The sequence below is a fragment of the Symsagittifera roscoffensis genome, chromosome 3, assembly GCF_963678635.1.
Source record: "Symsagittifera roscoffensis chromosome 3, txSymRosc1.1, whole genome shotgun sequence".
Lineage (NCBI taxonomy): Eukaryota > Metazoa > Xenacoelomorpha > Acoela > Convolutidae > Symsagittifera > Symsagittifera roscoffensis.
Genome location: NC_087064.1, coordinates 43,888,453 through 43,904,074, shown reverse-complemented (window position 1 = coordinate 43,904,074; position 15,622 = coordinate 43,888,453). Strand labels below are relative to the sequence as shown.

Below are 15,622 nucleotides of genomic sequence, written 5' to 3'. Positions count from 1 at the left end.
TCTAGTTTTTTGTTCTTTTTTGAGATCATTCTATCACACAATGCAGAAAAATTAGGTAAGTTTGAAAAATCTTCTCTGCTTGGTTTTTATGACTTTGGTCGAACATTTTTTGCTACTTGCACCGTAGCCGGTTTTCTTTTTTTGTTTTCATCTCAAAACCAGGTACCACAGTTAATCGCCGGATTGGATCGAGCGATTATCAAACTGGAGCCCTTTCAATTGTGACTTGAACGACTTCTAAAAAAATGAAAAAAGTAGCTGTCGAGAAAAAATAGTTTATTTTTTTGGTGTTTGTTCTAATATCGAGCGAATAAAGTGATCGAGCAGGCGTATTTATGCTTAATTTAGGCCGTTGAAAATAGTCCGTTTGTTTGTAATTTTATTTTAACTCGAGTGAAAGTAGTTTTTACCGCCATTTTGGAAATCAGAAGTTCAAAAATTTAAGCAGAAAGAAATTTTTTTTGATTCATAATTTTTTTGTAGTAATTTTTTGTCCAAAAACTGTTCTCCTTACCACTGCCCAAATTTGGTATCAATTCTAATTTAATGTTGATAGTTGTCGGTTTTGTGATTTTTCTCAAATTTTTTTAAGTTTAATTTCGTGCGAATAAAACGAGCGAGGAGGCTTACATTAGCTTAATTTATGTTGTGAAAAGCTAGATTTACTCGTGAAAAGTGAGTTTTGAGAGCCTTTTTGAAATCAAGATTCTGAAAACTTTGAAAACTTTTGTGCATTTTTTTATTTTTGTTTCTTTTTTGCCATTTTTCTAATTTTAATATTACTGTAGAATATGCCTAGGTTTTAGTTTTCCGTTCCTTTTTTGAGATTCCTTTATCACACCACGCTAAAAAACAAGACTAATTTGATTTTTTTTTGTGTTTTTCAACACTATGTGCGAAAGATTCTGTGCTACTTGGACAGCAATTTGCTATTCTAAAAGTTGTAATCAGCATCGAGAAAAACAGGTATAAATTTTTTGATTTTTTGTCTTAAATTCGTGGGAATAAAGTGAGCTTCTTTGAGTTTTAAGCGCTTCTTTGGAATCAAGAATTTCAAAAACTCAAACTACAGGTTTTCTGTGTTTGGGCCATCTTTCTAAAAAAATGTTACACAGTTTGCCTGTTTTACTATGCCTGTCGATTATGCCTAAGCTCTAGTTTTTTGTTCTTTTTAGAGATCATTCTATCACACAATGCAGAAAAATTAGGTAAGTTTGAAAAATCTTCTCTGCTTGGTTTTTATGACTTTGGTCGAACATTTTTTGCTACTTGCACCGTAGCCGGTTTTCTTTTTTTGTTTTTATCTCAAAACCAGGTACCACAGTTAATCACCGGATTGGATCGAGCGATAATCAAGTTGGAGCCTTTTCAATCGTGACTTGAACGCCTTTTAAAAAAAATTTGAAAAAAATTGCTGTCGAAAAAAACTTGTTTATTTTTTTGGTGTTTGTTCTAATATCGAGCGAATAAAGTGATCGAGCAGGCGTATTTATGCTTAATTTAGGCCGTTGAAAATAGTCCGTTTGTTTGTAATTTTATTTTAACTCGAGTGAAAGTAGTTTTTACCGCCATTTTGGAAATCAGAAGTTCAAAAATTTAAGCAGAAAGAAATTTTTTTTGATTCATAATTTTTTTGTAGTAATTTTTTGTCCAAAAACTGTTCTCCTTACATCTGCCCAAATTTGGTATCAATTCTAATTTAATGCTGATAGTTGTCGGTTTTGTGATTTTTCTAAAATTTTTTTAAGTTTAATTTCGTGCGAATAAAACGAGCGTGGAGGCTTACATTAGCTTAATTTATGTTGTGAAAAGCTAGATTTACTCGTGAAAAGTGAGTTTTGAGAGCCTTTTTGAAATCAAGATTCTGAAAACTTTGAAAACTTTTGTGCATTTTTTTATTTTTGTTTCTTTTTTGCCATTTTTCTAATTTTAATATTACTGTAGAATATGCCTAGGTTTTAGTTTTCCGTTCCTTTTTTGAGATTCTTTTATCACACCACGCTAAAAAACAAGACTAATTTGATTTTTTTTTTGTGTTTTTCAACACTATGTGCGAAAGATTCTGTGCTACTTGGACAGCAATTTGCTATTCTAAAAGTTGTAACCAGCATCGAGAAAAACAGGCATAAATTTTTTGATTTTTTGTCTTAAATTCGTGGGAATAAAGTGAGCTTCTTTGAGTTTTAAGCGCTTCTTTGGAATCAAGAATTTCAAAAACTCAAACTACAGGTTTTCTGTGTTTGGGCCATCTTTCTAAAAAAATGTTACACAGTTTGCCTGTTTTACTATGCCTGTCGATTATGCCTAAGCTCTAGTTTTTTGTTCTTTTTAGAGATCATTCTATCACACAATGCAGAAAAATTAGGTAAGTTTGAAAAATCTTCTCTGCTTGGTTTTTATGACTTTGGTCGAACATTTTTTGCTACTTGCACCGTAGCCGGTTTTCTTTTTTTGTTTTTATCTCAAAACCAGGTACCACAGTTAATCACCGGATTGGATCGAGCGATAATCAAGTTGGAGCCTTTTCAATCGTGACTTGAACGCCTTTTAAAAAAAATTTGAAAAAAATTGCTGTCGAAAAAAACTTGTTTATTTTTTTGGTGTTTGTTCTAATATCGAGCGAATAAAGTGATCGAGCAGGCGTATTTATGCTTAATTTAGGCCGTTGAAAATAGTCCGTTTGTTTGTAATTTTATTTTAACTCGAGTGAAAGTAGTTTTTACCGCCATTTTGGAAATCAGAAGTTCAAAAATTTAAGCAGAAAGAAATTTTTTTTGATTCATAATTTTTTTGTAGTAATTTTTTGTCCAAAAACTGTTCTCCTTACCACTGCCCAAATTTGGTATCAATTCTAATTTAATGTTGATAGTTGTCGGTTTTGTGATTTTTCTCAAATTTTTTTAAGTTTAATTTCGTGCGAATAAAACGAGCGAGGAGGCTTACATTAGCTTAATTTATGTTGTGAAAAGCTAGATTTACTCGTGAAAAGTGAGTTTTGAGAGCCTTTTTGAAATCAAGATTCTGAAAACTTTGAAAACTTTTGTGCATTTTTTTATTTTTGTTTCTTTTTTGCCATTTTTCTAATTTTAATATTACTGTAGAATATGCCTAGGTTTTAGTTTTCCGTTCCTTTTTTGAGATTCCTTTATCACACCACGCTAAAAAACAAGACTAATTTGATTTTTTTTTGTGTTTTTCAACACTATGTGCGAAAGATTCTGTGCTACTTGGACAGCAATTTGCTATTCTAAAAGTTGTAACCAGCATCGAGAAAAACAGGCATAAATTTTTTGATTTTTTGTCTTAAATTCGTGGGAATAAAGTGAGCTTCTTTGAGTTTTAAGCGCTTCTTTGGAATCAAGAATTTCAAAAACTCAAACTACAGGTTTTCTGTGTTTGGGCCATCTTTCTAAAAAAATGTTACACAGTTTGCCTGTTTTACTATGCCTGTCGATTATGCCTAAGCTCTAGTTTTTTGTTCTTTTTAGAGATCATTCTATCACACAATGCAGAAAAATTAGGTAAGTTTGAAAAAACTTCTCTGCTTGGTTTTTATGACTTTGGTCGAACATTTTTTGCTACTTGCACCGTAGCCGGTTTTCTTTTTTTGTTTTTATCTCAAAACCAGGTACCACAGTTAATCACCGGATTGGATCGAGCGATAATCAAGTTGAAGCCTTTTCAATCGTGACTTGAACGCCTTTTAAAAAAAATTTGAAAAAAATTGCTGTCGAAAAAAACTTGTTTATTTTTTTGGTGTTTGTTCTAATATCGAGCGAATAAAGTGATCGAGCAGGCGTATTTATGCTTAATTTAGGTCGTTGAAAATAGCCCGTTTGTTTGTAATTTTATTTTAACTCGAGTGAAAGTAGTTTTTGGAGTTTTTAACGCCATTTTGGAAATCAGAAGTTCAAAAATTTTAACAAAGAATTTTTTTTGATTTATGATTTTTTGTAGTATTTTTTTTTTACAAAAACTGTTCTCCAGTTTGCCTATTGTAGTATGATTGTCGAATATGCTCATGTTTTAGTTTTTGTTCTGCTTTTTTCATAACACGCTTAAAAACAAGATTTGTGTTTTTAATAGTTTGGTTGGAATATACTGTTCAGCTCCTTAGACAGTAATCGGCTATTCAAACTTTGTAGCAATATCGAGAAAAACAGGTTTTTGATTTAAATCTTTATTCGACGGCTTACAATAGCTTACATTCATAGTTGTTCAGCTTACAAAAGTTTCATTTATGCCGCGAAAACCTAATTTTACTCCGCGAAAACCTAATTGTAAGCGCTTTTTTAGATTCAAGAATTTTTGGAAAAATTAAAGTGTGTGATTTTTTTTTAATTTTCTTTGTTTTTCTGAGCATTTTCTGACCATTTTGTGAAGACTCGAGCGATAATCAAGTTGGAGCCCTTTCAATCGTGACTTGAACGACTTAAAAAAAAATTAAAAAAAATTCCTGTCGAAAAAACTAGTTTATTTTTTTTGGTGTTTGTTCTAATATCGAGCGAATGAAGTGATCGAGCAGCTGTTTTTATGCTTAATTTAAGCCGTTGAAAATAGTCCGTTTGTTTGTAATTTTATTTTAACTCGAGTGAAAGTAGTTTTTTGGAGTTTTTAGCGCCATTTGGGAAATCAGAAGTTCAAAACTTAAAGCAGGAAGAATTTTTTTTGATTTACGATTTTTTTGTGTAATTTTTATTTACAACTGTTCTCCAGCTTGCCTATTGTACTATGATTGTCGAATATGCTTATGTTCTAGTTTTTGTTCAGCTCCTTTTGTCGTAACTTGCTAAAAAACAATCTTTGTGTTTTTTAGGACTTTGGTTGGAACATACTGTGCTCCTTAGACAGTAATCGGCTATTAAAATTTTGTAGCAATATCGAGAAAAACAGGTTTCAAGTTTTTGATTTTAAGTCTTAATTTGTAGGCTTACAATAGCTTACTTTCATAGTTTTTCAGCTTACAAAAGCTTAATTTATGCCGCGAAAACCTAGTTTTACTCCGCGAAAACCTAATTGAAATGGTTTTTCTGACAATTCTGAAGACTCTTACATAATTCTTGATGTTTTAGTTTGTTTTTCGAAAAGTCTGTAATAACAACTGATGTACATTCGTACACATTGTCTTTCGTAGTTACTTTGTAAGACCGGGGTTGTTACAGTTTGGGTAGACGTCTTCTATTTCTTCATCAATTCTCGGCATTTCTTGTTCATTAGTTCTTGTGTTTGAAATATGACAGTATTCGGTTTTGAGTTGTGCCTGGCATAGTCTGCTTGCTGTTGGTAAAGAACTCTCTTTTTCCTGTTTTTCTGGCAGTGCGCTTACAAAGGCAGGATTCGGTCTGAGGTTTCTGTTGGTTTCGTTGCCGGTCTGTGCGTATTATTTTTTTTTGTAGTTTTATTGCTTCTTTTCCGTCGATTTTTCTATTCGGTAGCTGGTTTTCGTACTTTTAGCGCAGGCCTGATTTCAAGATTGCATTGATCTTTGGTGCTTTGGCTGCAATTTTTTATGTGCGGTCCGAACAAGAGCATCATGTCGAGTGGACCTCCAAGTACCTTCGGCGTTTTTGCAAGTTTCAGCATGCTGCCTTGCTCGAGAACCTGACGATTTTTGTTTGCCTGAGCACACTGAAGTGTGAAAAAGTAACTGTCGACTTCGAAGCTGTTGACGTTTACTGGCTGGAAAAAGCTGCGCCTTGTTTCGATGTAGCTGTTGAGATTGTCAACAAGGTCATCTGGGTTGGGACCCGACGACGTGTAGATTGTCATTTCATCGGCGTAGATACCTTTGATTCCTTCACGAGGCACTGGAAAGTCAGCCATCTATAAGTTGAATCAAAAAGGCGAGAGGGCTTCGCCTTCGAAAATACGAGCATGCATTTCGCGTGGCCTAGATTTTTCCCGCGATCTGTTCTGCAAGTAGTTAATTATCCAGTGTTTGACGCTGTTCGGAGCTTGATTGAGCAGAACGCAATCGGCGAGGCAGCTGTGAGATCGAGGTCTATGGTCCAGGCAGAGTTGTTCTGCTTGAAACCGTTGGTGATATCGGCGACAATGTGGTGAAGGGCTGTGTTGGCTGAGTGATGCTTGCAGAAGTCTTGCTGTGTCGGTTATAACACAGGCGCTCTCGTTGAGACAGAACGATTCTTTCCATGATGTTGGTTTTAACACAGAGCAGGCTGTTGGGTATCCAGTTTTTGCCCACAGAATGTTCTTTACCAGGGTTGGGAAGAAGAATTACGGACTTTCTGCAGATGGCGAAGAGCTGGAAAGTGTTGCACAAATAACTGACGGCGAGAGGTCCAAGTTTTTTCAGGTACAGGCTGATGATCTCATCTGGGCCAGCCGCTTTCGAGGGCTTGGCACGTTTAATTGTTTGTTCCACATCTTCTGGTGTTTGTGTTGTAACGTTGTTCAGACGGATCTTGGCGGTTTGTCTTCTGATTTTGCGGAGGTTGTGACATCCTTTGGATCTAATGCTTGATGAGCGGAACTGTTTGCCAAACATGTTGCTGAGGTTGCTCGAGTCGTTTAAGGTTTGCCTTGGAAGCTGATACCTTTGTTGTCAGGAGCAGAAGCTTACTGTCTGATTTGCTTGACAGTGTTTCCAGATATGCGCCGATTTTGTGCGCATAGAGAAGCTTCTTTCTACTTGCTTGTCTTGCTTGTCGTCGTTGACGATTTTGGTGCTTCTAGCATTCAAAGCCGCAATACCTGGGTCAGAAGGGTTGTCAGTGCAAAGTCTATCGCACAGGTTTGCAGCTCAGAGGCTTCAGTCAGAAGGCGGCTCAGCTCGACGTTTTTCACTCTTCCGCGAGGGATGTGGTCAGAAGCCTTGTTCACGATGTGCCTGAAATTCTTGTCGCCACTGATGGCAGCACGACGGCGCTGGAGTTTATCATGTTCGCCTTCTCTCTCTTTGGCAAAGATTCTGAAACATCTTCTGGGGTTGACGAATGTCTTGTGTTCCTCGAGATGAAGACTGCCGCAGATTGGGTGGCCGCAGGTTAGCTCTGTCATGGCGGCCCACTAGGCAATTGTGGCAATGTCGCTACTTGCCAGTGAGATGACGGTAGAGGTTTCTGGGACATTTGCCGGAAAGCAGGTAGAGACATTTTCTTTCATTATGACCCAGTCAAAGACGATGATTTTTTCTGCAATTTGTCGCCCTTTGTGTCTGTGGTTCCTTTTGTGTCACAGATCTCGCTGTGGGTGTTAATGTCTCCGAGAAACAGAGCGTGGATACTGTGCTGCTCTTGGGTAATTTGGTCTCTTGAAGTGCTGCAATTGAGACATTCTTCTCCTCCTTGCGGTGGAGGGTCACGTCGGTTTTCCCTCTGAGTCCATTGCAATTCAGTTGGAGAATCTTGAAATCTACGGTGTGCTCTTTGAAGACGGTGGGTGCGGATGGGGGTCTGGTTGTGATTCGGTTGTTGTACATTTTCTTCATCAAAAATGTCTTTGTCTTTTGTGCTGTTCAAGCCCCTGAGGGCTTCAATTGGATCCAGTGCTTGCAGTTGTTGCAGAGGACTGATTAGGAGTTCCAGGCTAAATGCTTTGTGCAGACTCCGCTTGGCCACTTTGGCTCAGGGTTTGATTCAATGCCGGCTCTGAGGAGAAAGTTGTGGAGCAGAGTGGCCGGAATGTGCAGCTCGCAAACAATAAAAAAGACAGAGAGATAGAGGGTATATTGTGTCCCATTGGCCGAGGTATCGGGTGTTACCCATGTAGACGCTGAACACTTGAGAACCTGGGGATATATTTCACATATAGAACATGGATGTATTCCGCGCTGAAGTTTGTAACCAATCGAATCGAGACAGATTAACTGATTCTTATACTCCGGACTAGACTCAAATCAAAAATATTTGGTTTCATTCGATTGATTTATAAATTTAAGGACCCTTAGATAGAAAAATTGACTCACACTAAATGCTGTCGGAGCGTTCAGAGTTTCGCCCATGTAGTGTTTATGTAGTTAATTAGAAGCCAATCAGAAACCGTTTGTGGCTAGGAGGCTTGAACCATCGTTCATATTTAGCCCGATTTAAAGAGGTTAGCCTTCTATTGTTCATTCAATATTTCAATATTATTCTTTCAATGTCAATTCAATATTTTTATCCGTTATTTTGAATTTCGCCAGTTTTTATTGGCCATCAGTTTTGTCTGCTTGTTCAGCTCTTGGTTTATTAAAAAGTGGTTGGTCTGAGCTGCTAAAATGCTTTTAAGCAAATTTTCAAATTTTGCTTAAACTGATGATTTTTTTATGCTGTGATGCTTTTATCAAAGTTTTTTCTAAGACTTATTACCAATTTGCACGCCTTGAAAAAAATCAGCCGCGTTCTTTTTTTTATCAAACTGGGTCGGCTTGGTTTTGAGGAGATTTCATTTTTTCCTTGATGTTCGCTGATTTTGCACAGAATTTTCTTCATCCATCAGCTTTTCGTGCAATGTTGATGAAAAGGGATGAGCAGCCGCGGCTGAGTTGGTAAGAGGCGCGGTCTTCAATTTCGAAGGTCCTTTTTTAATCGCGCTTTGGTCACGGTTGGAGGGAGTCCCTGTGTGATCCACCTCCTCAAGGTGGGATCGGCTACAGGGAAATGGATGACATATGTCTCCCCTAAGGATGCATGGCGAGGAAGTAAGGGCCGGTGCAATTTGAAAAAGGTTTCTGACACTTACTGAGATTTTGCAAAATTTCTGAAAGTTATTTCGGATTAGTGTATTTAGTGTCATGTATTATTTTGAATTTTTTGTTTCGAGTTCATTTAAAACTCATTTGCTAAAAAAGAAGGCAATGAACCCCCTCCCTTTAAAAAATAAAATGGCGCAAAAAACATAAACGCCTTTCTTTTTGAAAATGGAATTTAAGGAATAGGTTAATAGATTTCCCAGCGGGATGAGAAAAATTTCTTCTTTCATTTTTCTCAATTTGGATCAATTCTAGTACAAAGAAACTATCATAAACTATCCCTGAAATTCAATGAGCTTTAAAACGTGTTTTTTTTCCTGTTTTCCTGTGTTCATCAACTCTTTTCTGTTGGCTAAGTTTTTTTGTTTTAGTAGAAAGTTTGTTTTTTTAGCCATTTTTTACTTAGATTTTTGTAAAATTGTTCCTAATTTATGGTTTCATTTTTTCTTCAGCTTATTTGTTTCTTTTTATTTAACGAAAAAATATATATCAAGGCAACCTTTCTGATAGGTTTTCCTGGTAGTCTTTTCCACTAATGTTGACTTACTTGAACTTGAAGTTTCTAATAGTGCTTTTTGAACATTACTTGGGGAGTAAATGGTTTTTTTTTATCCGATTAGTCTAATAATGAACGGAGGGTGGATTACAAATTTTAACAAGCTTCAAAATGTTAGGATGCTTTCTGCGCTTTAAATTGAGGGCTCTTTTTCCTCTCACCTCACTCAAACATGATTTTTATGCTCTAACGAGTGGTTTTACAAGGTTAATTATGAAGACCAAATATGTTTGTCATGGCCTAATTAGTCATGACAATCGGACAAAGTGAACAGTAACTTCAAACATAAAAATTTGCAGGTGGGGGGGAAAGGAAAAAGAGCCAAATTGAGTTCTAGGCTTTCTGTGTTTCTAGAGCAACGGAAATGGAGAGAATCATCACAATAGACGGGGAGAGAAGTAAGACAACTCAGGCAGCTAGAGCCATGCTAATCAAGCTCAGGGCATCCTACGATCGAGACGTCGATCATATCATGGTCAGTACAGAGAGCCAGATGTTTTTTAAATTTGTATTTACTCGTTTATTGAGGAGAATAATTGGCTCTTTTTCCTTTTCCCCCTACCTCACACGAGCATCTATTTCATGGTGTAACGAGTGGTTTTACAAGGTTAATTATGAACAGCAAATATGTTTGCCATGCCCTTATTAGTCCGTATGCTAATTTTCATAACAATCGAACAATGTGAACAAATTTTTCATTGTAAAGTTTTGCAGGTGGGGGGGGGGGGGGGGGGGGTGAGGAAAAAGAGCCGAATAATTTAACTACATGATTATTTAATCAATTAAATTGCATCACTGCATAATTTAATCAGTAATTTTGGCTCTTTTTCCTTTCCCCCCAACTGCAGTTTTTTATAATTATAATTACTGTTCACATTGTTCGATTGTCATGAAAAATGACATGCAGACTAAATAGGCCATGGGAAACATATTTGGGCTTCATAATTAAGAATAATTTTTCGTCCTTGAACTATCCCTTGTGGCACTCCACGATTCAAGGTTTCCTATTCGTAAGTTTTTTTTGTCAATTATAGTGCCTGTTGACGATTTTTCGAAAAGTGTTACAGCCGCTTTTGAGAAAGCCATTTGTTCATTTTTTTGAAAAAAATTCGTGAGATATTGAATTGAACGCTTAAGCAAGATCCAAAAAACAGCTGCTGTAAAAGTATTATTGTTTGTTCATTTAACCTCTGATCTTTACTGATCGTTGACCTTTAAGTTGTTAATTTATACACCTGCCAAAAGCGCAACGGCTTTTGGTAGACTCGGAATTGGTCACTATCTTTTATGATACGTAACAAATCAACCGAAACCAATTCAATCTTTTAATCCTCTCTTACCTTAGTTAGCATCACCGTCTTTTATTTAGTCTTAAATAAAAGCCTACAGATTTTAGTAGGAATCTTAATCATCCGTAATCTTAATCTAGTCTTAGTTTAAGTACACTCTTATACAACTACGAGTGGTATCCTAACTTTTTAACATGGCGCAGTCTAACGAATCGAATCTACGTGGATTAGAGTTTTTTTGGAACAACTCATCAAACGAAAATCAACATGACTGGGAAAGGTGGGCGGAAAAGTTTCAATTGACAATTATTGCGAAAGACTCCGTAGACATCGAAGATGTAATTAAGCCACCGATAAGAAACGAACTAACTTACCCTACGACAGAACCACCGGACCCATCCGAGGATCAGGCCCGTCGGGCCGAAAAAGAGGAACATCACAGAGTAGCAGTACAAAATTATAACGAAGAATTAAGAAGGAGAAGGGCGGAAGATAACGCCAAATTTAACGGACTTCAAATCGGAGACATTGACAAGAAGCTAAAATTACAGTTATACCTAGCACTCGGAAAAGAAGGACAGAAATGCTTCTCCCATAAAAATCCTGGCAAAAGAATTCTGGATATCAATTTCGCAGAATTTTGGGAACTATTAAAAACTACTTTCACGATCACTACAAACCTAACATACGAAAGGTTTAAATTTTTTGGCCGAAGACAGAAAGAACATGAGTCCTTAGAAAAATTCCATGAAATTCTTTCAGAACTAGCAAAAAATTGTAAACTGGGGGAACTCGAGTCAGAACTAGTAAGAGACATTTTCATCACAAACATGAGAAATGTCGAGATCCAAAAGAAACTATGTATAGAATACTTGACCCCAGAAAACGTACTATCTTACGTATTAGTTCACGAAAAAGGTACTAAAATCCATCAACAGTATCTAAAATTCCCAACTTACAACCCAGGACCAAGACCACAATACGTGAAGAACGAACCAACCCTAAATATCGTCGAAAATAACAAATGCCGCAATTGCGGTCGGCAATTCAAAAAAGGACACCTATCCACATGCCCGGCTAGAGATAGAAACTGCAATACGTGTGGACGGAAAGGACATTTTGCCAAACACTGTAGGAGTTCAGCAAAAACACAAACTAACATCGTCGATCAGAATCGTGTACCCCAAGAAAACGATAATATCCGGACCAACCCGCAGGAAAATCCCGAATTTGAGGTTAACTTAGACGACTTCCTAGTTCTAGCCGTTGACTTCCTAGTTCTAGCCGATATCTATCATAAACTTCCTTAGTAAATACATTGCTTTACACGGGATACCTAGAACCATTAGAACAGATCAAGGATCTGGTTTTATCTCCAAGGAAGTTAGAGAATTCTGACACGATCACAACATAAAGGTGATATTTAGCCCAGTGGGTGATCATAGAGCTACCGGACTAGTGGAACGTCTAATCAGGACCATTAAGGAAAGACTCTTGGTTATGGCACAAGAACGTCCAAAACCTTCACTAGAATCTGCACTCCTGAAAATAATAAAATGCTTAAGAACAGTAACCCAACAGTCGCTTAACTGCTCTCCTTTCGAAGCACATTTTGGTAGATCCCCTAACACCATCTGGCATAATTTGGTCAAATCACCCTCTTCGAATAACCTTGATTGGAATAAAACTTTGTTATGTATAGATAAGGGCAAAAAACTAATGAGCCGAGAGCGAAGACACGACTGGGACGCCCCCGACGATATAGAAGATGGAGAAGTTGATGAAAACTCATCATCCTCGGAGGATATCTCAAATGCTGTGAGATATGTACCAACCAGTGCTGGATCCCCAGTAAAAGTGCTCTCTCGGTCAGAAAAAAGAGATGCCTTGGGCATAAAGGACTCAATTCTGAACAACCCGTCGGGTAAGACCATTGTTTATCGAAAAATCCAAGATAGAACGAAAAATGAACCATACTATAGAGTACTCAAGGACGAAATCGTAAGGGAATCAGATCACACTGTGACTTTAAAAAATGGTAAAATAATACGTAAATCTGATTTAGCCATTAAAAGACAGTGCACCCAGAAGAAACCAAGTCCAAGAAAACGAGACCAACTGGTTAGATTTTATGCGACTAAAGGATTGAGGAAAACTGCAAAACCACCAAGAAATGTCGGATTTAAAAGCTCAAGAACAACCCAAAAGAAAAGAAATCTTCAGTGGAAATTCGAAGAGCTTGATATTGCGAGACGAAACGCGGCCATGAACAGCTCTAGGGAAACTCTTCTCAGAGAGGAAGAAGAACAGAGAAAGAGACTGAGAACCCCGATAGGCCTCGAAAGTGACCAAGAATCAAGCCCGTCGGGCAAACCCGACCTTCATAAAAGTCGTTTAAATGAACCCGGAGTGATGATCGAACCACATGAAGAGATTTCAGACGACAATGCTAGCGACTTAATTTCACTAAAAGACCTCAAGGATAAAACATTACTCGAAGCTACAAAATCAGACGAACACCTAATCTCCGAACGAACAGATCCTAAGCTAGAAATATCAGACCACGTTGATCAGAAGGTCGATTTAGATGCGATTCCTTTGATCGACTTGGATTCTGGCGATAATGAAAGAGACTCACAAGCGATCCCACAGTTGATTCTCTTGGACACTGTGGAGGAGGCCAATAAAGCGAGTCAAGAAATGCCGTTTCTTCCAGAGAATCCCGGAGGAGAGTTTTCCAAGTCGACTGAAGAACCAATCGCCATGGCGGGGACGGAATCCAAACAAATACACTCTGACCGTACCACGAAAACACAGAAATTGTCCGGTACCGCTAAAAGAAAGGCGTCATCACCAATGAAATCACCACCCTCGAAAAAATTGTCAGAAATTTTTACACGTCAGAACACCAGACCTATGCGAACTAGGCAGCCTCCCAAGATGCTAGGTGAGAGAGTGTTTACCAGTGTAGTTGATTTAACTGATGAAGATCGTGATGCTCCAGAATTTGGTTCACCTAGTTTAGTCTCAGCATGCTCAACGTTAGAAGCAACTACCGTAGAAATGGAAAGCCATCATGTCGACCTAGTAGACCTGACAACATTAACACCACCTTCATCATCGCGTCCTACTATAGTTCACTTGCGGGAAGAAAACTATGCGTACCCAAGTGACCCGAAGCCCTCGAAAACAGATGATCAAAAGACTCCTGAAAAGTCAAATTTAGCCCTGATGTCTGTTCCACGAAATTTAACCCATCGGGCCTACCTTATGAAACCTCAACTTCTACATTTGTCCCCATTGTACCTGACCCAGACTGGCTGAACACCTCCTCTATCATTTCGGCGATAGAACTCCTTGGACGGCCAATGACGCTGGAGGAGTTAAGGAGATGGACAATAAACAAGGCAGCAAATCGGGAAACTAATTAGATGTAGGAGCTCCAATCCAGATGTTATCATAAACGTTCATGAACTCTCAAAAACTTCATTACAAAACTTTTAGTACCTTTAGTATCTTGTTTATTGTTGAATGCTATTAACATTCCATTGCCATAGAGTCATACAAACTTCCAGTGCTGTCATATTAAACCAAAAAGATGATTGGTAACACTTATAATCTTGCTTTAGCCATATAATTTCGCCGAAATGTCGGTAAAATTCTTTTCACCCATTGGGCGCTACCACCGGATAACCATTAGATTTATCCATGCTAGTATTATCCACTTATTTTGCCTATTCTAAGGATAACTCCCTGCCTACCTTACTGCTCAATTTACCCTGGTGCTATTCCAGTTTCTTGCTCGCCCATAGTAACCAGTCTATATTTATTTCACCCGACGAAAACATACTATTCGATCTAAGGTGCTTTGTTTTTGAATTTTGTTATTGCTGAAGAACATGCTTTCCGGCCCATCGGGCCCGTTCATCTGTCTTTTCCGTACCGTACACCCGCTCTTTCGACCTGATAACCGTGCAATTTTACCTAGTATACAATACGCTTTCTTGGCCCTCGGTGCTTTACCAAGTCTGTGTTCCTACTGTTCTAGATCCACTCTCGGGGGTCCTAGACAATGCGCCTACTTAGTCATTTATTCTAGCGCTTAATTACTTTTGTTTTGTTCTCCTCTTGTGAGGCGAAAGGGATAGATTATAGATAAATTTTCGCGGGGAATGTAAAAGTATTATTGTTTGTTCATTTAACCTCTGATCTTTACTGATCGTTGACCTTTAAGTTGTTAATTTATACACCTGCCAAAAGCGCAACGGCTTTTGGTAGACTCGGAATTGGTCACTATCTTTTATGATACGTAACAAATCAACCGAAACCAATTCAATCTTTTAATCCTCTCTTACCTTAGTTAGCATCACCGTCTTTTATTTAGTCTTAAATAAAAGCCTACAGATTTTAGTAGGAATCTTAATCATCCGTAATCTTAATCTAGTCTTAGTTTAAGTACACTCTTATACAACTACGAGTGGTATCCTAACTTTTTAACAGCTGCAGACATATCTCCATTGCGACCATTGAAAATCATTAAATAGCCTTTTCTTTAGCAATTCGCCAGAAAGTTCATAAGAAACGAGTACACACATACACGCCGTAATTGCAATAAAAATGCTTACCTTACGAATCGATAGTTCGAAAATATCAAAAGTTTCACTTCGATCAGTAACAGAAAAAGTTTCGAATTTTTCTAAGCAGCTAGAATAGATATTATCATTTACTATGATTGCGAACGCAAGTGTCTTGTAATCGGGAATTAGACTTTTTTTACCGCAAACTATTTTTCTTATAAACTTACGTAAACTTGCTTTTTTTATTGAAGGTTGAAACTTTCCGGGCTCCTTTGCATTTGTCCTAGAGCTAATGCCTTGCGTTTGCACCCTAAGGCCGGGGGTTCGGCTGCTGGTGGGACCTTGTTTTCTTTTCAGTATGTATGCAATTGAAGAAATATTTGTGGCAAAAATTGAATTGTCGGACTTTCGTTTGTCTGCTTATGTTTTGTCGGCTTAGTTGCCACATCACTGAGTTTTTTGTGTGCTGTTAGCAATTGTCATGGTAGTTGCTTGTGTGTTGCATTGT

At 37.6% G+C, this 15,622-nt stretch overlaps 2 protein-coding genes across 3 annotated transcripts in view; both read left to right on the top strand.

Moving 5' to 3' along the window:
* LOC134842554 (choline transporter-like protein 2) overlaps positions 1 to 15,622 on the top strand; it is a 546,776-nt gene that overhangs the window by 41,797 nt on the left and 489,357 nt on the right. The window lies entirely within an intron of this gene.
* The window catches only part of LOC134842553 (insulin-like growth factor 2 mRNA-binding protein 1), an 81,984-nt gene that overhangs the window by 53,541 nt on the left and 12,821 nt on the right, over positions 1 to 15,622 (top strand). For both annotated transcript variants that reach the window (XM_063858946.1, XM_063858945.1), the window contains exon 8: positions 9,603 to 9,723. In XM_063858946.1, the coding sequence (XP_063715016.1) occupies positions 9,603 to 9,723 (121 nt within the window). The remainder of the gene's footprint in view (positions 1 to 9,602; positions 9,724 to 15,622) is intronic.